The 20,193-nt window shown below is 41.7% G+C and overlaps 1 protein-coding gene across 2 annotated transcripts in view; it reads right to left on the minus strand.

Annotated features, from left to right (window-relative positions):
* kif1b (kinesin family member 1B) overlaps window positions 1-20,193 on the minus strand; it is a 142,304-nt gene that overhangs the window by 43,185 nt on the left and 78,926 nt on the right. The window contains exons 22-28 of one of the 2 annotated variants that reach the window (XM_084334128.1): window positions 9,900-10,002; window positions 9,635-9,655; window positions 8,981-9,129; window positions 5,976-6,154; window positions 5,388-5,525; window positions 613-731; window positions 293-378 (exon numbers count right to left, since the gene is read on the minus strand). In XM_084334128.1, the coding sequence (XP_084190254.1) occupies window positions 293-378; window positions 613-731; window positions 5,388-5,525; window positions 5,976-6,154; window positions 8,981-9,129; window positions 9,635-9,655; window positions 9,900-10,002 (795 nt within the window). Of the gene's footprint in view, window positions 1-292; window positions 379-612; window positions 732-5,387; window positions 5,526-5,975; window positions 6,155-8,980; window positions 9,130-9,634; window positions 9,656-9,899; window positions 10,003-14,640; window positions 17,994-20,193 lie in introns of those variants that run through there. The other variant, XM_084334129.1, reaches the window with a different exon arrangement.

Below are 20,193 nucleotides of genomic sequence, written 5' to 3' on the forward strand. Positions count from 1 at the left end.
AATCTCCACCTTGCTAGGTGTAAGGAAATGTTTTTAATATGGCTTACTCAATATTGAATCAATAAAGAATACGGTTTTGGCACTGCATTTATTCTTTTTCAACATTTGAACAAGATGGAGGGTACAAGGTGAATTCCTAACTAGAAGCCGTACAACCCTGCTCTCACTTCCGACACTGACTTTGTCGTTTTTAAATCAAAAGACGTTTAAAAAATAAAAACTATAATGAAAGATAAATATACTAAAAGACAAGTTTAAAAAAAGACTTGTCCTCGTCTGACTTGGGATTTACCTTCCTGAAGTACTCGTCATCAAAGGAGATTTTGGCAGTTCCAGACTGTCTCACTCCCGAACCGTAGTCCGGGGCCTCCTCGTCAGCTACGGAGAAAAGAAAAATCACCCCTAGTGTCACAAACGCTCATCGTCACACACGGCGCAAACTAAAGCAGTTGCATCCTAAAACCCACCTTACCCCTGCCCATTTTGAATAGCACATTTTGTTCCTGGACGAATGCTCAAAGAGCACCATTTCAAAAGCAATTCTTCTTCACACAGTGAGATCTCAAGAGGACTTGACGAGCCTTATCCGAGTGCGGCTCATGAGTTACTCACCAGCAATAGCCTGGACCCCCACGCGCAGGAAACCACGCACCTCGCCCTTCTCCGTTACTATGGCAACACGGTGAACCAGGGGTACAGGGTACAGCAGGTTGCTCAGGTACACAAAAGCTCTGGGAGTAGGGAGTGAGAGAAAATCGATGAAGAGATTCTGCTGGGCTTCGGAGCAAACCCTGCATTCTTTTCAGCTAAAGTCAATATAAGATATCAAATTATCAATTATAAGTCTTCCTTTGGTTGAATTTTGATTTCAACTAGTACTTTTAATTGCTATTGTTTGAAATTAATGTGCAGCACACACAACTATAATAAAATCGTCTATACAGCAAACCACAGACATCTGCTTTTTGACAAGTGTCTAGGAAGTCAAATTAACAGGGGTGGTAATAGAAAGATGTCAATCCCATTAGTGTCATGGTCTCATCACCATGACTCAAGCATCCCATAATATACATAAGAGCAGAAACAGTTTTCATCCGACTTCACATCACGACAGTGGGGAACAGCTCTCAACAGGCTGACAGATTGTACTAGATTAGTGACAAATATGTGAATGTTAGACTACAAGCTTATTCTGACACAAAACCAAACAGAAACATATGGTGGAAAACAGAACAGACATTATAACATCTGACATTTAAAAAAAAAAAAATCTAAGCAGCATAAAGAATAAAAACAAGAACCCTATCTGCTTTATTTCTAAGTGCAAACACATGACAGGGAGTAATGGCAGATCAATTGAGATACAGCAGCAGTAGCAGACTGGCTTAATGTTTCCTACTGTGGCAGCGTTAGCTGTAGTCTCTCACACAGACACACATACTCTCTTCCTCCCTCTCTCTCTCTGCCTCCCTCCCCTTCTCTCTCTGCCTCCCCCTCCCTCTCTTTCTGCCTCCCCCTCCCTCTCTCTCTCTCCACCCCCCTCCCTCTCTCTCTCTGCCTCCCCCCTCCCTCTCTCTCTCTCTGCCTGCCTCCCCCCCCTCTCTCTCCCAAGGCCAAGGCGGAGGAGAGCTATCACTCTGCCACATCTCTGAAGTCATGGTGACGCAGGTAGCTGGCTGTTGCTATTAATCCGGCAGCACTGGGAGTCTAGCGAGACCAATATTGATCTGCAGTTTTATTCTGGGACTTGGATGTTTACACAACTGTGGACAAAAGGCTACTAGATACAAGATACAGTGTGTCGCCATGTCCAATGTTATAGCATCGCTGGTACAATATTGGTATTGCTTATTATTAATGTATGAATTAAATAGATTTACAAACAATCAGGATTACGTGTCTACCATCTATCGTTAATATTCCCCACGTTCCCAGTACAGTGCAAAAGCAAAAGACATCAAAGCAAAGCAAAAGATACAACTTCAAATAAACATTGAATAAATGGAAGTCAAACAGTGTTCAAACGAGGAAAACAATAACAAAAAAAAATTATTCAAATGACAGAGAAATTAAAATGGCAGATAGGCTGATGAAATTAGACACAGCAAATCCTAACCAGACAGATGGAATTAATACAGTAGATCTGGGTGAAGGGAGGATGGAACATCAAGCTGGGAGGAGACGGGGGAGGAAAGAGAGGACGCTGGCTTTTCAATTCCTTCACCATTCATTCAGAATTGGATATAACTCACACAGAGAAGTATGACGACACAGAGGCATGACTAATGGTATTACATTAAAAATTATTTCTATCCATCCCATTGAGAGTTGTGATGAATAGAGGATCTGATTCATCCGAGAAGATACTTGCAGAGGATGTTTTGGATTCTCTCTCAAATCAATAGGTAATCAACTTGTTTTCTATCCGTTGCCGTGGCAACAACATCGCTCATTCGGACTCCCACGTTCTGGGAGCATCATGACATGTAGGGTGATCATGGTTTGTTTGCATTGGTGTTGTTGGGAGTTGTTGGTGTGTGTAACTACAGTCTACCCAAGCAATTTACTTGACCAGTATCTTCTTCCGTATACAACTTTATTCAAATGTATAATAGCAATGTGTATGATGATACCGGTATGAACCAGTACATACTAATAATATTAAAGGTACCTTAACCCCCACCATGCTTCAGCGTTCCCCCTTAATAGTGTTTTTATGTTGTTGACACTGTAGTGCTTTTCTGATTGATAGCCATTTGTCTGATAGCACTCTGTGGTACAAACTCTCTTACAATTTTGTATTACTCACGTATTTCAGATTGTTAAAAAAAAAAAAAAAACAACACCAAGTGCCATGTGAGAAATAAATAAATAAACTACCAACTTCAAGTACATCCTGTCATCTGTAAACACCAAGCCAGTCCCCTCTCACTGCCCCTGCCGTCCCAGCCTGTGTGTGGACTACATGGGGACGCCGTGGCCCGGCTTCACCAACCTTCCCACCAGGATGAACCAGGGGGAGCGGTCGTAAAAGGGGTCCTGGCCGTCGCTGAAGATGTCAGAGCCTTCCTCTGTGCCGGCGTCCGAGCTGGTGTCGTCCACGAACGCCTCGTCGTCCATCAGGTCTGACATCTCGCTCTGCCGCTCATCCGCCAGCTCCGTGATCTCGGAGTCGCTGGTGGAGAAGGTGGGGGAGGGCGTGCGGTCGGCCAGGCGCTCGTTGACGCAGCCGTGGAAGATGGGAGAGCTACTGGAGGTGTGATGAGGGGAGGGGAGCGTGTTGGGGATGCGGGAGGGGAGAGGAGGTTTTGGAGTAGCGGCGAGAATCGAGTGAAGGTAAAAACGGGATAGAGTTATAAAAAGTAGCTCAAAGATATTTGGGTTTGGTAGAACATTTATGGCTTACAGTACTTCTATCCTGAGCAAGTCTCTCTAACTGGGGAGGCCCTCCCTAGCCTACAGAAACTCTCCACAAATTGTCATCCATACTCATCCATTAGTTGATGTAATAGACATATGTGAAACGTTAGCATTGTACCATGCAGGAGGTCCTCTTAAAATCTTCTGCTTATAGCAAGTGTGTGACATTTTTTGGGATGCCAGATCTGTGCACAACAACTTCTACATCTCGTTCAGCACGAGAGTGGGAAAAATGCAAACACATTCCAGAGAGCAGGGAATGTCAGAGGCCAACAGCTAACAAAGTCACGGCAGGTACGTGTACTGAAAAAGTCAAACATTGTAAACACTGTTGTACCACAGTGAAATGTTACTTAAGAGTACTAACTATCACTCATCTAATGTCAACCGGAGGAGGACTAACTTCAAGATAACATTGATACAGTATCCATATACTATATAGCAATGTTATATAGTATATATATAGTTATATTAGATCTTGTTTTTCATATACACCGTGGGAAGGGGGAAACGCAATTTAATTTCTCTGTATGTCTTCACATTACGAGAGGTGACAATAAAGCTGACTTTGACATATCGGCTATGCTATTGTTAACACATACTGTACATTGGTAGGAAGTGGGAGTGATGAGAACAACATGTGAGAGTTGTTGAGACACAGTGGAGCAAACACTGATGAAGATGTTAACAGTATTTGTTTTTGAAACATAAACAAAAGCAAAGTATAACTCTTGGTATACAACTTAATTGTGCAAACACAAAGGACATTTGATAAATGATAATGAAATGAAACAAAAACAAAAATTTAATAAAAGGATTCTCACAATTTCTTTTTAAATGTAACTATATGGGCAACAATTGGAACACAAAACAACTTCAAGGGGAAACACGTGACCAATATCAATATAAACAAATGATATAAGACGTGATCCGGCTAGGACACAATCTTAGGACATGATCTTAGGACATGGCAGAAAATGTATCAATACACCAGTGGCGGTGGATATGAGAATGAATCATGAAATGGAGGGAGATTAAATAATACAACGAGTCTGTTTCATGAATGATTCAGGGAAACTCTGCAGACACCTGAGGAATCATAGCAGCATACTGCACTCTACAGAAACACAACCAGCTGCTTTCATCTGCTCTCTGGCTGCAGGTACAGAACACTGAGTTGCAGAAGGGCTTGCTTTGGGAAAAGCCTGATCCCGGCGGCCAGAGCTGCCAGGCGCTCGCTGGACATGTGTGTGTATGTGCATGTGTATGTGCATGTGCATGTGCATGTGTATGTGTATGTGTATGTGTATGAGTATGTAAGGTAAGATAAGATAAGATAAGATATTCCTTTATTGATCCCCTTGGGGAAATTCAGGCATCATAGCAGCATGGGGGAGGAGAGGTACAGGTAGTAAAAATCTGTGTAAACAATATAACAAATCAATATGCTTAACATAACATAATTAACTCTGGACATGTGCATAATGGTCAACGAGGTGCGAGATGAGGGTATGTATGCCCTCTCAGTTATATTTGCCCTACAATAATATATAATATATAATCTAATCCAATAATCTAAATCTAATCTAATATATAGTCTGAAAAAAACGAAATGCTAAATATATGCAATATATAATCTAATAATCCAATAATCTAAATCTAATCTAATATATAATCAAAAAATGCTAAATGCTAATGCTGTGTATGTGTATGTACTGTTGTCTGTACAGTGCTGTGGAAAGGAATTTCCCCTTGAGGACAATAAAGCATAAATCTCACAGCACCCAGATACTGACAATTCCTATTGGAAGAAATGTAGTCAGTTACACAGAGTGGATAAATAAACACTCGTATACCCAAACATCCCAGACAGAAGAGCAATAGAATTCAAAACTGTATATTTGGCTTATTTGTTCAATCAATTTTATATCTCTGTTTGTTTTTCTTCTGCTGTTGTGTTTACATACCTCCCCACCAATTTGAACCAATGGAAGCGGTCGTAGAACGGGTCATTTCCTGTGAGCGTGCCGTCGTTGTCTTCCTGATTGGAGGAGGCCATCTCCCCGGCGCGATCGTACATCTCTCTCATCTGGTCCAGTCTTTGCCTGCAAATGGCATTGCAGCGCTCTTAGTACCAACAAAACATTAAGACACAGACAGAGATATACAGCTCCTTTTGGGATTTCAATGAAGGAATAAAAACATAAAAAAAAGATAAACAAATTAAAAATATTAAGCAGTCTCGATATCACCAAGTATAACAAAATCTGGTACCATTTTAGAGTTTGTTTTGTTGAGACAATAAGAAGGCTGAAAGGGAGACTGGGGAAGACGGAATGTTCTAGTGGGATTCAATCCCAGGCCAGCGGGACTGGTACATGTTGTTCCAAAAATGTGTGTGGTGTGTTGTGTGTGTGTGTGTGTGTGCGTGTGCGTGTGCGTGTGCGTGTGTGTGCATGCGTGCGTGCATATGGGGGTCCTAAGTCCTAACCCACTACATCATCTCTGGGTACAAAATCCAGCAGTGTTTTGAGCCAACCGTCACAGGTCCTTACTTGAGTTTCTCCAGGGACCAGTAGTGAGTGGCACCGTTCTTCAGGTCCTGGACCTCCACGGCCACCACGGTGCGAGGGAACGGCCTGGAGTCACGCTCCTTCTCTGGCTCCGGGGGCAGCAGCTCCGGGGGCAGCGGGGAGTACAGGGTGTCTGTCAGCAACACAAACTGGAACTGGACCTGGTGGAAAAGAAAAGAGGAAAAGACCATTAAAGAACAATGCTGTTTTCTTTTTGCACACAATGTTACACATAAACAAAGTGTAAACAGTCTTGTACACAATGTTACACATAAACAAAGTGTAAACAGTCTTGTACACAATGTTACACATAAACTAGGATACATTTTAAGATCCAGTTGTTTGCTTATAAAACAATGAATGGTCTGTCACCCACCCTACCTCACCGAGATCCTGCACCCCTACACCCCATTACGGTCTCTGAGGTCTGCTGACTAGTCCCTCCTCAAGTTTGTTTATTATTTGTCGCAACAAAATACAGAATACTTTATGATGAAATGCTTGTTGTCCCCAAATCCAGGCTAAAGAACAGGGGGGATGGTGCGTTTGCAGTTATAGCCCCCAAACTCTGGAACGAGTTGCCTCCCCACATTAGGCTGGCCCCAATGCTCCCAATGTTAATCTGTTCTCCCTAGCATTAAAAATTGTTTACAGTCTGCTGCCATAATCTGTTTGCAGTTCTGTGTGCATTCTATTGTGATTAGTCTATGTGTTTTTTACTGTAGTGAATTGATTGATTGTGAAGCACTTTGGTCAACTTTGTTGTTTTTAAAACGTGCTATATAAATAAAGTTGGATTGGATTGGATTGGATAAACAAACTGTAAACAGTCTTGCACAAATGCGTTTGGTTTTTGCGAGATACTGAGAGAATTTCTTTTGGAATTTACACTTGTATGTCATTCGATATTAAATCGTTGTATTGTGTTGATCATAGTTCAGTGAGATCACTTAACAGGAAATAATAGCACAGTTGTATGGAGGGCAACAATTTATGGAGGGACAACGTTAGAAAAATATAGATTCAGTAACTTGTGCTATAACGGTGTATAATTTTTTAGGAAAGCAAATCAAAACAAAGGATTACATCCAATATCAACTAGACTAATGACCGGAGCACTATTCTTATCTTGTAAAATCAACAACAGTGAACACTGGGCCAAAAAGAGTTTTGATGAATTACAGGTGAAATGCCCCTTTAAGATGCCGCTTTCTTGATCACATGATCAAAATCCAGAGAAAACACTTTATGGCTTTGCGTGGAGTTCTTACTCCCCCGCGGACACACCAAGGTCATAAGGTCATCGACATCTATACCGTCCTCCATTTTGCTCTCTCTGGCCAGTGTCCAGTGTCCGTCGAACGTAATAGGTTCAAACTGAAGAACAACACTAGCATATAAATAACAGATGGGCTCGAAAAACCAAAGATAAATAAAAAAAAGGCATTTGAAAACAACATGTCACAGACGAAGCCCTCTCAAACATTCATCACACCGCCCCCTACAGCGCGACACATCTATAATCAGAAGATAAATCACACGCTTCTCCGGATGGATCAGATGGATCATAACAGACCAGTAACAGTCGGACTGCTTTCGGGCCACTGGCCCCTTTGATTTATATCACGTTCCAATTGTTCATCTTTGACCATAAATCACAACCCAGCCTGGATGATTTAAAGAATTGGCTTCAGTGTTTTCTCTAACACTTGCTTTGAGTAGAAAGTCTTGTCATTTAGAGCATGTGCGTCCCATCTCGGCTGATTAGAAACCCTAATCAACCTTGCAGTGTCCTTAGTGACGTCATGTGGGTATGTATGTGTATGTGTATGTGTATGTGTGTGTGTGTGTGTGTGTGTGTGTGTGTGTGTGTGTGTGTGTGTATGTGTGTGTGTGTGTGTGTTTAAGATTCCAGGCAGCAGACGTCATGATGGCTTACAGCCAAAGAAACATTATATTATGTTTCCTGTTGAATGGCGCTTCTGTAGATGTTAGTCAGAGCTGGGTTCAATTCATTTTCAATTAGATTAGATTCAAATGTATTGTCATCATACAGCACAAGTACAGTGAAACGAAAAGACACTGTACAAACAAAATATACAAATGAGTACTACTGAGTGTAGTGCTAATCAGATGTGTGTACAGAGTTGCAGAGTTGTAGTATAATATGTACAGTGATAGAGGTATAAGGACAGTATGGTAGTAGTCATACTGGCCAGCAGCGTAACTAGTAAGAGTAGGTAAGGGATATGTAGAGATATAGTATCTACAGATATGTAAAAGGGTTATGTGCAGGTATGTACAGACAGATAGGTAACAGGGCTGATATCGTCACCTTTTTGCGTTGTGTTAACTTCGATGCCCGAGCGAGTTTCGAACCCTGGTCTGCCGCACCACGGGCGACAGCACAGACCGCTATACCAAAAGGTGAATTTACTCTTGGTAACGTGTCTATGTGTCTTTTTAAGGGGAGTGAGTTTAACTTGCAGTACCGCTACTCGCCACAGTCACTTCACAACACCTGAAGTCCATCGTGACTGTGCCTCACGGTACCATCTGTTGACTGTTACATATATATATATGTACAGTATATACAGAATTATTGTACATGCTATCATAAGTACTAAAGCAGTAGTTGGTATAAATTGAGTAAAGGCAACAGAGTTCAAAGTCATACAATCCTGTCAATACAGAAAGTAAACAACAACAACTTGAGACTAAAAGTGAGAAGGTTGTCATTTTATTAGGATATTTGTATTTTTATCATATTACCAAATGAGTTGCAGCTTACATGTCCATTTTCTGTATTGATTTACTTGGAAGTGAACTGCCCCCCCGACACTGGTGTGAGTACAGCAGCAGTGCACAGGTATAACGTTTTGGAACAGATCTCCTTTTAACCACTAAGACTCTTTGATATAGAAATCTTTTTGGGAGTATTAGGATTCTTAACTACATACCAATACATAGGATAGGATATCAGGTACCTTCTTTTTCAGCTCCACGCTGATGGCATTCGCCTCTTTCAGGTAGACGGCGTTCCCCCACAACTGGTCGCGGAGGGAGGTGAACTGGTGGTACCTCCACTTCCTGAAGGCCCACTGGGCCAGATCAAACTCATGCTGGGTCCACGGTACTGAGGGGTGGCAGGAGACAGCGATAAGACATTTACCAGAGTAGTACATAATATACAACATAATAGTAATAGTACAGGGTTGGGTTTGATTCACTTTTGATTGAATTGATTCAAAATGTAAATAGAAATTGCAGTTCATTTGCACATGAGAAGAGCGTTCATTGTGAATAATCTTTTAATAGGTTGGATATGGCAACCATCTTGCGCCTTAATTTAGAAGAAATCAGAATCTTGAATTGATTAAAATGAATTGATCCACACAAATGCACAATGCTCACACACAACTCCAACCTCATTCAAATCTATGTGCGGATTCCTAATCAGCAGGTGCATTAGTAATAAGTGTTGTAACTGATGTATTAATCAATAGGATGGTCTTAGTTCAGTGGGTAATTAGTATGGCAATATTAACAATTCTATTCAGTAAACTCAATGAAGTGATGGGTTTTAGGAGTTCATTTTGATAATAATATGAAGTTTAAAAAAGGGTGTATACTGTACGCACATCCAAACAATAGCTTAGGTTCTGGACAAAAAGAAAGTAATAGGAAAAATACAGAAGCAATGTCAGAACACATTTTGAATTCCTTTTAAAGATGAGCTTGTTTAAGATTCAGATACAAATTCTCATGTGGCCTACTTTTATATTATATCAGGGTAACATTGTGAGTGATTCTTACTGTATTTGACAATCAAATCCTTACTAATCTCACTTCAGATGTCTAATTTCCGATTCAACACATCCAATGGGGGAAAAAACAACAACCTACCTTCTTCATCTTCGTCTTCATCTTCGTCTTCATCAGGAGTCTCTGCGGCCAGCGAGCGCGTTTCCACCTGTTTCTGAAGTTCCTGCAACTTCCTCTCATATACCTGAGGAGTGACACAGAGAGCAGAGAGGAGAGAGTGGACAACTGCCCGTCAACAGACAGGACAACAGGAGGGCCGACCAGAAGCTAGTCATCAGCCCGTCAACAGACAGGACAACAGGAGGGCCGACCAGAAGCTAGTCATCAGCCCGTCAACAGACAGGACAACAGGAGGGCCGACCAGAAGCTAGTCATCAGCCCGTCAACAGACAGGACAACAGGAGGGCCGACCAGAAGCTAGTCATCAGCCCGTCAACAGACAGGACAACAGGAGGGCCGACCAGAAGCTAGTCATCAGCCCGTCAACAGACAGGACAACAGGAGGGCCTAAAAAGAAGCACCGATACCACACATCAGCCCGTCAACAGATACCACACATCATCCTGTCAACAGATACCACACATCATCCTGTCAACAGATACCACACATCATCCTGTCAACAGATACCACACATCAGCCCATCAACAGACAGGACAACAGGAGGGCCTAACAAGAAGCACCGATACCACACATCATTCCGTCAACAGACAGGACAACAGGAGGGCCTAACAATAAGCACCGATACCACACATCATCCCGTCAACAGAGACGACAACAGGAGGGCCTAACAAGAAGCACCGATACCACACATCAGCTCATCAACAGAGACGACAACAGGAGGGCCTAACAAGAAGCACCGATACCACACATCAGCTCATCAACAGAGACGACAACAGGAGGGCCTAACAAGAAGCACCGATACCACACATCATCCCATCAACAGAGACGACAATAGATGGGCCTAACAAACAATAAGCACCGATACCACACATCAGCTCATCAACAGAGACGACAATAGATGGGCCTAACAATAAGCACCGATACCACACATCAGCTCATCAACAGAGACGACAATAGATGGGCCTAACAATAAGCACCGATACCACACATCAGCTCATCAACAGAGACGACAACAGGAGGGCCTAACAATAAGCACCGATACCACACATCAGCCAGGGCATCTCCTGCTGGCTCCAGGGCAGATTTAATGTATGTAAATGAGAGCCGTTTACATACTGTACACCGCAGAATCAACACTTTCATGCATCACAAGAAAATAAGTTTATTGTGAGAACATTGCCGCTGTTATATGAAAACTTTGCATTTCCAAAAAGCCACATTTTCCGGGAATCAAGAAAGAACACCTTGTTTTCATGACAGCCATACATTTGTGAAATTATTTAAAAAAAATGTATTCATGGTGCGTGAGGTTATAAAACGTATAAAAGCTCAAACCATACAGGGACCATACACCGTTATAAAAACATGAACAGTATGAAAACTGGAGATGCTTTGCAAGGTTTTCAGACAGTGAAATTAACATTTACACCTCTGATAATCCTGTGTCTTATCTCACATAGGCAAGCATTACCCCACAGCAGAACAGCTACAACAGTAGGGAATACTTTCAGTTGACTAATCTGATAAACAACTCAATTAATCTGAGGGGGGAAAGGGCTGGAATGGAAGCGAGGAGAGGAGAGGTGCTGGTGGGAGCTGAGCAGAGTGTAATCCAATGAGGGGCGCCTTCGGTGCAGGACAGTGTCCCGATGACCTCATCCTGTTTGTTCAGTGTCTTCTGGGTAGAGACAATAGGGCCTTTCATATCATTAACCTCATCCCTGCCACAAGCCTACAGACAGAACCTAAAAAACTAACTGTGGACAATGTTACCACACTAGATGTTCTGTGGACAATGTTACTCTACTAGACGTTCTGTGGACAATGTTACCACACTAGATGTTCTGTGGACAATGTTACTCTACTAGACGTTCTGTGGACAATGTTACTCTACTAGATGTTCTGTGGACAATGTTACTCTACTAGATGTTCTGTGGACAATGTTACTCTACTAGACGTTCTGTGGACAATGTTACTCTACTAGACGTTCTGTGGACAATGTTACTCTACTAGATGTTCTGTGGACAATGTTACTCTACTAGACGTTCTGTGGACAATGTTACTCTACTAGACGTTCTGTGGACAATGTTACTCTACTAGATGTTCTGTGGACAATGTTACTCTACTAGATGTTCTGTGGACAATGTTACTCTACTAGACGTTCTGTGGACAATGTTACTCTACTAGACGTTCTGTGGACAATGTTACTATACTAGACGTTCTGTGGACAATGTTACTATACTAGACGTTCTGTGGACAATGTTACTCTACTAGACGTTCTGTGGACAATGTTACTATACTAGACGTTCTGTGGACAATGTTACTCTACTAGACGTTCTGTGGACAATGTTACTCTACTAGACGTTCTGTGGACAATGTTACTCTACTAGATGTTCTGTGGACAATGTTACTATACTAGACGTTCTGTTGACATACTAGATACTGAACACCCGAGTCTGCATTACCCACTATAACTTTTTTTCAATCAAATGCATTCATAATGGTTACTGCCGGACTGAAATACTTATAAGTTGAAGTGAAATCCCTGTAAAATGTTCTTTCAAAATATGAAAATCAAATATGAGTGAAATGAGATGATTAAGCTTGAAAAACGGAGGGAAATTACAGACTTTCATCACCATGCCACGATGACGTAGATGTGTGAAGATATGACAAGCTGCTATGTTGTGGTCTTCATGGTTTAATGTAACAATTACCGTCACATGACAGTTCTATCCCACAGTATACAGACCATACAATTCTGCGGATGAATAAATAATTGTCTCTTGTAGGGTAATTATTGGAAACAAACATGTTATACTGCATTAACCAAAATTGCATAGCCTTATCTACTGAACGTAATTATCCTGACTTAAGTTGTACAGTGTTTCTAATTGCATAGCCTTATCTACTGAAAGTAATTATCCTGACTTAAGTTGTACAGTGTTTCTAATAGCAGTCTTCAATACAAGCTTCATGGACACTGCAAGCAAACAGAAGCATCATTTGAATCACCTCTATAGTTTAAACTGGTAAGTTCAGAATCTTCTACCCTTAGCCCAATTTCCAACTCATCAATGCTGTTGTAAAGAGTTTAGTTTAGTTCACTCCACAGTGCACCAATAGGTTTCAGCGTTTATTTCAGGGCTTGTACAAATGGGAGCGTGGCCCCATTGACTCTGCATTCATTTTGTGGCTAAGTAGCTGGAGCTTTGTGCCGAGAGACTACTGAGTGACATGATCATCGCTAAGGAAACAGGGCTATAGGTGGCCAAAATTCTGACCTTATCCTTTAGAAAACAATAACTCCAACACCAACCGTATAACAACAAGTAACTCCATTTGAAACATGTAATTTTATTTCTGTCATACTTTGAAAATAAACCTTCAGCAAAAACAGGGATTCAATATATCATTGATAAAAGCGTCAACAATAGAGTTCATATAGGTATGTTTTGCACAAGGTGCTTGATTAAGGAGCATCAGGACTTGGTACATAGCCACAGTGAGGCACTTGATATTGCATATTCAGATAATGGGACAGAACAATACTGGACAAACTCTTGGAACACAGACCTAAAACATTATTCAAATATATGGATACTCTTTCTAAAAAGAACACTACACAGTACATTGTCCATTTCACGTTGTAGCCTTTTCCAGATCATATTCATATCGAGTGGAGTGGCTGTCAGCACCAGCGCATGCGTTAAATTAATTTAATGGAGTGCTTATTGGAGCATGAACACATGGAGGCTAAGGCATGCAAAGACAGCCATTAAGAGAAGAGCACTTCATACTGGAAAGAACAGTGCAGGGTGAAGAGACTAGGCACAGATATCATATTTATACAATCCACATTTGGTTTGTGTTACAACATAGTAAGGCAGAGTATAATACTATTTGTGAAAACTTGGAAAAGATAGAAGAGAGAATCATTTCATCATTCTGAACCGAAGCTCAATTTGTGATAGTTGTGATCTCTCAATACTGCCGAGTGGCTTTCTGTTTCTTTCTGAAACGGCTTGAAGCTCAACTGACATGGAGTTCTATGATAATCTCTGGATTCTATTAAAGCTAAGTGGTGCAAGCAGCGAAGATGATAAGGCAGACTGACAGGCAGACTACTCATTCAGATGAGTCTCAGCTACAGCACTGAGGCAAAAAAAGGCTTTCCAATGGATGACTCGGACAACTGATTCATACACACTTCATCTTGCTATGATTGGCAGATCCATCTCAGTTAGTATGGATAAAATGTTGCGTGGCATTTGTAACTGCAGTGAGGCAGTTCTGAAGATCTAATTTGACACGGGCACCTCTCATGAAATAAGATTATGCAAAGGCTTGCAATTCTTTGTCTTCCTTCCAAGATATTTTTTGGACGAGTCTTTGGGAACCATGACAACACCCTGTTGGGCACCCTTTCTTAAGAAGCTGTGTTTTGTGTGTGTGCTCAGTACTCAGTGAACTGCAAGGACAAAATGTAACTCTTAATAGGTGCCAGGATTCAAAGTGGGACAGCATCACAATATGAATGGAAAATATCTTTGTGGGTACGTTATGCTAACATGTGACAGTTAAAATATATATATACAGTATATATATACAGTATATATATATATATATATATATATATATATATATATATATATATATATATATATATATATATATATATATATATTCTTTGAATGTATATATGCATTTTCTACATTTATGTTCCAACATATCACTCAACAAAAGACATTTGTATATTTGTAAATTAACTGATTATACAGGTTATCCGTGTGACTTAAGGAAGTGCAAAATAGTTACGGTAATACAACTATGGTGGCAGTCACATATTGCCAATACAAACACTGTAGCTCTTCCATACAGGGGTAAAAAGGATTGGAATAAAAATATATATTTTTAAACAAAACAAAAACTACGTTTTTTTCCCCCAACCATTTGTAATTTGTACATGTCAGTATGTTTATCACTAGAAACATTAATAATGTTAGTTTTCAGACACAGCAGATAGAGAAGTTTACTGTGTCAATAGTGGATCATTTTGTCTGCTTACTGGAAGAACCCGTTAGGAACCAGTTTTATAAGGAAGAGAAAGAAAGTTAGAGACCAAAGTAGAAGTGATGTGACTGAACTGTAAATGCTGAACAGTAGGAGTCATGTGATTGAACTGTAAATGCTGAACAGTAGGAGTCATGTGACTGAACTGTAAATGCTGAACAGTAGGAGTCCTGTGATTGAACTGTAAATGCTGAATGGTAGAAGTCATGTGATTGAACTGTAAATTCTGAACAGTAGGCCTATAAGTCCTGTGATTGAACTGTAAATGCTGAACAGTAGAAGTCATGTGACTGAACTGTAAATGCTGAACAGTAGAAGTCCTGTGATTTAACTGTAAATGCTGAATGGTAGAAGTCCTGTGATTTAACTGTAAATGCTGAACAGTAGGAGTCATGTGATTGAACTGTAAAGGCTGAACAGTAGAAGTCCTGTGATTGAACTGTAAAGGTAGAACAGGGTTAATGATGTTAGCGAGTCAAAAGGCACTTTCTGAACACCAAATTCTTGTACCAATGTTTCAGTCTCCATACAAAAAAGCAGTCAAGTCATGGATTTGTGGCATCAATATATGCTATAGCATATAGCGTAAGCCTACAAAATAAATTTTAGAATGTCCAACCAGCTGGTCATTCAGTTCCAGAAGATCTAGGTCAATTAAGATGTATGTTGGACAGAAAAGGTTAACTTGGAAAGGAAAATGAATATCCTATATCAACATTCATTACTGGGTATATAAATTGACATATTGTACAAATAAATAAATATAGCGTATTTTTTGTCCTTTACTTGGGCTAAAAGGTCTAAATGATTGATGGACACTTTCACTTTGTAGTGTTCAGTCAGTGTGGCTAAAAACATTCATGATACAACCAATACTAAAATGGCAGAATGTAAACGTAAAAGATATTCAACCATGAAGAGGATTTGGCAAACAAATAAAAGACATGATTGATGAATTCTCATAATATGTTGAAAAACAAAATGAAATACAGAATGAAAAGGCATGGCATGTCTCTTCTCAAAAATGTTGCGTTATCTTCTGTTGGCTTCAATTCCTTATGACAGTTCTCCCAATGAAAGTGTCGACATAAACGCACAGTGCCGCACGACCGCTACAAAGCCATAGATTATGCTGATGATAAAATGTCTTCTTATAATACATACAATTCAAATTTGGATCAACCAACAACACACTGTTCAAGTGCAATAAGTCACAGTTCTAGCTGTTTCGACTCGTCTGATTCTGATCTGTTGTGATCTGTAATGCGTTTGCCTACTAACAGTACATCCCACCAGTTCTCCTCAGACAGCCGTCTCCCTGCTGGCTTTCAGGTTGGGGGCAGACATTTGCCTGCGCATTCTCGGCGGGGCCTGAAAGTTGATAGGATGGTTAGCTTGGTCAGTGTGATGGTACTGCCGGTGGCCGGTGAAGCCGGCGTCTGCATAGGGCATGCTATTATAGTGCCAAGGCTGTTGCTGGTGGTGTGGCTGTTGGTGTTGCTGGTGGTGTGGCTGGTGGTGTGGCTGTTGCTGGTGGTGTGGCTGTTGCTGGTGGTGTGGCTGTTGCTGGTGGTGTGGCTGTTGCTGGTGGTGTGGCTGTTGCTGGTGGTGTGGCTGGGGCTGGTTTTGGTAGTGGCGTGACTGGTAGAAGGTCTGCGAGTGCCTCCTGTTGGGTTCCGGGTGCTGCAGCGACTCCATGGAGCCGGAGGAGCGCGACTCCATGCAGCCGGAGGGGCGCTGGCGGTGATTGAAGGAGTTACTACGGCCTCGCTCATGGGGCTGCTGGGGCTGCTGGTGCTGGTTGTTCCTCTGGTTGTTTCTGTGACCCTGGCTGAGACCCTGCTCCAGGTCTTTGCTCCTGCGCTGGACTGATGGGCTTGGCAGTGCAGGAGTGACTTGTACGACCTGCGCGGCCATCCTCTCTCTAGGCTGTGCTCCCTCCCCAGCCTGCCCTTCAGCCTCCTCTTCGTCAAGTGCTTCTTTGGGCACCTTAAGTTCAATGACCTGCTGGTCTGTGATGATGATATGGGTGCCAGGGCTCCAGGAGTTGCGGTGTGTAGGATTGCTCTTGAAGGGGAAGCGGAGCTTGCGGTCCTCTGGGGGGATGAAGCGGTGTGGTCCGTTGTGTCTGCGGAGCTGCTTGGAGATCTCCTGCTGCTGGAGGTTCTTTAGACGCACCTGCTCCTGACGCATCCAGCGCATGTGGCTTCGTTTCAGGGTGGAGTCGTCTCCTGCATAGTGAGATGTTTGTTCTGCATCTTCTCCATCAGGCCTTTCAGCTACAGGGGGTTTCCTGTCCAGAGGACTAGGTGTTGTTACCACGCTGGCAGGGGGGCTTATGCTGGGAGGCTTGTCCTGACATTCTGGGGTGATGAGCGGAAGGACCTTCTCCATCTTCACCATCTTGTGCCTGAGAACACGGATTTCCTCGTCCTTCATGTTGTTTTGTTTCTTCACCTCATGCAAGATGTCTTCAAGCTTGTCGATGTGCACCTTCAGTTCGTCCATGACAACCCCTCCCTGTCGGGACCCGTTGGTGATGACATCCTCAATGCGCTCGTCCCCAACCCCTACAGTGTCCCACACGTCCCGAGCAACCGCCCTCCACGAGTCCCGCTCGTTGGGGTCCTTCTTGCTGTAGCTAGCGCAAAGCTCCTTCATCTTCACGATGGCCAGCGCCTCGATCTCCTGCCGCGTCTGGCGGAAGTCGTTGAGGGCCACTTCGTAGCAGATCTCCTTGACTGCCTGGATCTTCAGGTCGGAGATGGTCACCCACTTGGAGTCCTTGGTGATGCGGCGGCGTTGGGGAACCTGGTACATTTTAACATGCTCTCTTCTCTTCCCACTGCTGGGCAAGCCACACTTTCTCACTATGGTTTGGACCTTGCTGGGGGGAAGCTTTTCTCTCAGGGAGGTGATCAGTCTCCAGCTCTCTTCACAAGACCTCTTATCTGAGTCATCCCCACTATCAGAGTCGCCGTCCTTGAGAAAACAAAAACAGGAAACAAACCAAAAAGGTTCCCAACAAAATGGAGGAATTAAAATGGGAAATCAAAGAGAAGGAAGGATGGCTTTAAAAAAAAAAATTAAAAAAAATAATGAATACAGTTATGAATATGCAACATGGGAACTTTCAGTAAAGCTCTTGGTCAGATTTCTTTGGAGTTGATTCTTCAGATAAATAAGGGTAATGTAAAAGTGTGCATACATCATTACTGTTCAAGATGTATGACAACATGCAATTTCATTCCCAGAATAATATGTCCACAATAAAATCAAATTTGGGGTAAAAAATTATAATAAATTAAAATCTGATACATACAGTGGCTTCCATTGACTTTCTTTCATTTTGTGGCTTGCAAATTGGAGAATGAATATTTTCATTGTATAATCTATATGATTTTGTATATTTTACATGTCAACAAAATACTAGTGCACAAAAAAGGCTTGTCTCACATAAAAAGGGTAAATCATCTGGGTCAATATCGTTCCCAATGTTGCATATTGATATTAAAAGTAAAAGGTAAAGACTATCATGATTAGAAAGAAATATCAACCGAAAAGAGGACAGATGTTGATCGGACTGCTTCTGAATCATTTTGTGATATTCCTCTTCATAATAAAAAATGTGGGGTGCTTTTGACAGCTGGATCCTGAACATGCCACCAAAGGCATGCAAAAAGGCAGGTGATTTTTTTTTTTTTTTTTTTTGAAGCATTCCCCCATTTGAAGTCCAGAGGATTTGAGTGGCTTTAGTATTAGCAGTGAGTTAGAAGTGTTCTTGCAGGACAGGCAGAAGTGAGGTTAAGTGTTAATCCACTACAAGAAAGAAGTTAGTCAGAAGAAAATGCAGTTTCTCATTTTTTTTTCGCAGACAAAAAAAAGGACATTACAGATCACAACCAGTTGGAATAAGACATCAAATCTTGTGGATGATGTTGTATCTGTGACTAGAACTGGACTTGTTGTATGTTGTGAGAGTCTGAGCACCTACGTCTGTAGTTCTTCTGCACATGAAAACCACAGGAGAATAGAAAAGGTTTGTGATAACACTGATTGGGACACGAGCGGCGAGAGCCGTGCCCTCGATGTGCTACACAGACACCATGTGATGCTAAGAGCTCTGTGGTTGAGCCGTGCCCTCGATGTGCTACACAGACACCATGTGATGCTAGTAAGAAGTCAATGAGAAACCACATTGTCGCTAACCCTTCAAAATCTACAGCAGGGATTTTTTTTGGTTATCACAATGCATTGTACATGTCAGCAACTGCATTGAAGAGGTGAGAACTCAGGACAAAACAGAGCGAGGAAAACTATAGAAATGGGAAGATCTAAACCAAGCAAATCAACAGCCACCTCAAACATCGACCGGTTCAAACAGCAAACACTGCAACTTAGTTCAGGACCAGTGTTGAATGAGTTAAGAAAACATGCTATTGACATGAACCGTGCAAAAGCAGTGTTGTTTTAGAAAAGCAAGACGATTTAGCCAATATCAGATCGATTCATCTACACCAGGATCAATTTTCTTTTTAAGTCAAATATCAAATGGACATTTTAATACACTGTTTTGCAAGGTTCAAGTTCAAATCTAGAAGACATCAGAGAAGTGAAAACAGGGATTTGGACAAGAGCAAAAAGCTTGACGGTCTAATCTCTCAGAATCAAATTGCTACAGGAAGTCAGTCAAAACCAAGAATCAAAAAGGGGAGTAGAAGCTGAGCTCTATCTCAAACCAGATCAAGTAGATTCAGACACCCATGCAGGAAGAACAAACATGCGCGAATAGGAGTAAAAAGTGTGATTCACACACAGAACAGAATCTCAAAACGTGTCGAAGCTCAGAGTGAGAAATTAGTACTAGTCGAAGACTTCAACGGAGCAAAGAGAGACTACTGCCCATGAAAACAGAAACTATACATATCCAGTTATACTATACATAACCAAGGGAAAAACCATGCGTTTAGCTTTGGATCCCACTTAATGTCCTGCAGAATCGTTTCACTCAACACAGTGACAGAACTAGCAGGCATTTAAGGTCACCCCAAGGAACTGGATTAAGCTACGGCTAACTTCAAAAAGGAGCATATAGAAGACAAAGGCTGGGATTCTATTGAATCCACTCTACGGTAATTACGAACTTCCATCTTTCGTTGGTTCAAATAAAACCTTTAAGAAA

This window comes from Notolepis coatsorum, assembly GCF_963971535.1.
Source record: "Notolepis coatsorum genome assembly, chromosome: 17".
Classification (NCBI taxonomy): domain Eukaryota; kingdom Metazoa; phylum Chordata; class Actinopteri; order Aulopiformes; family Paralepididae; genus Notolepis; species Notolepis coatsorum.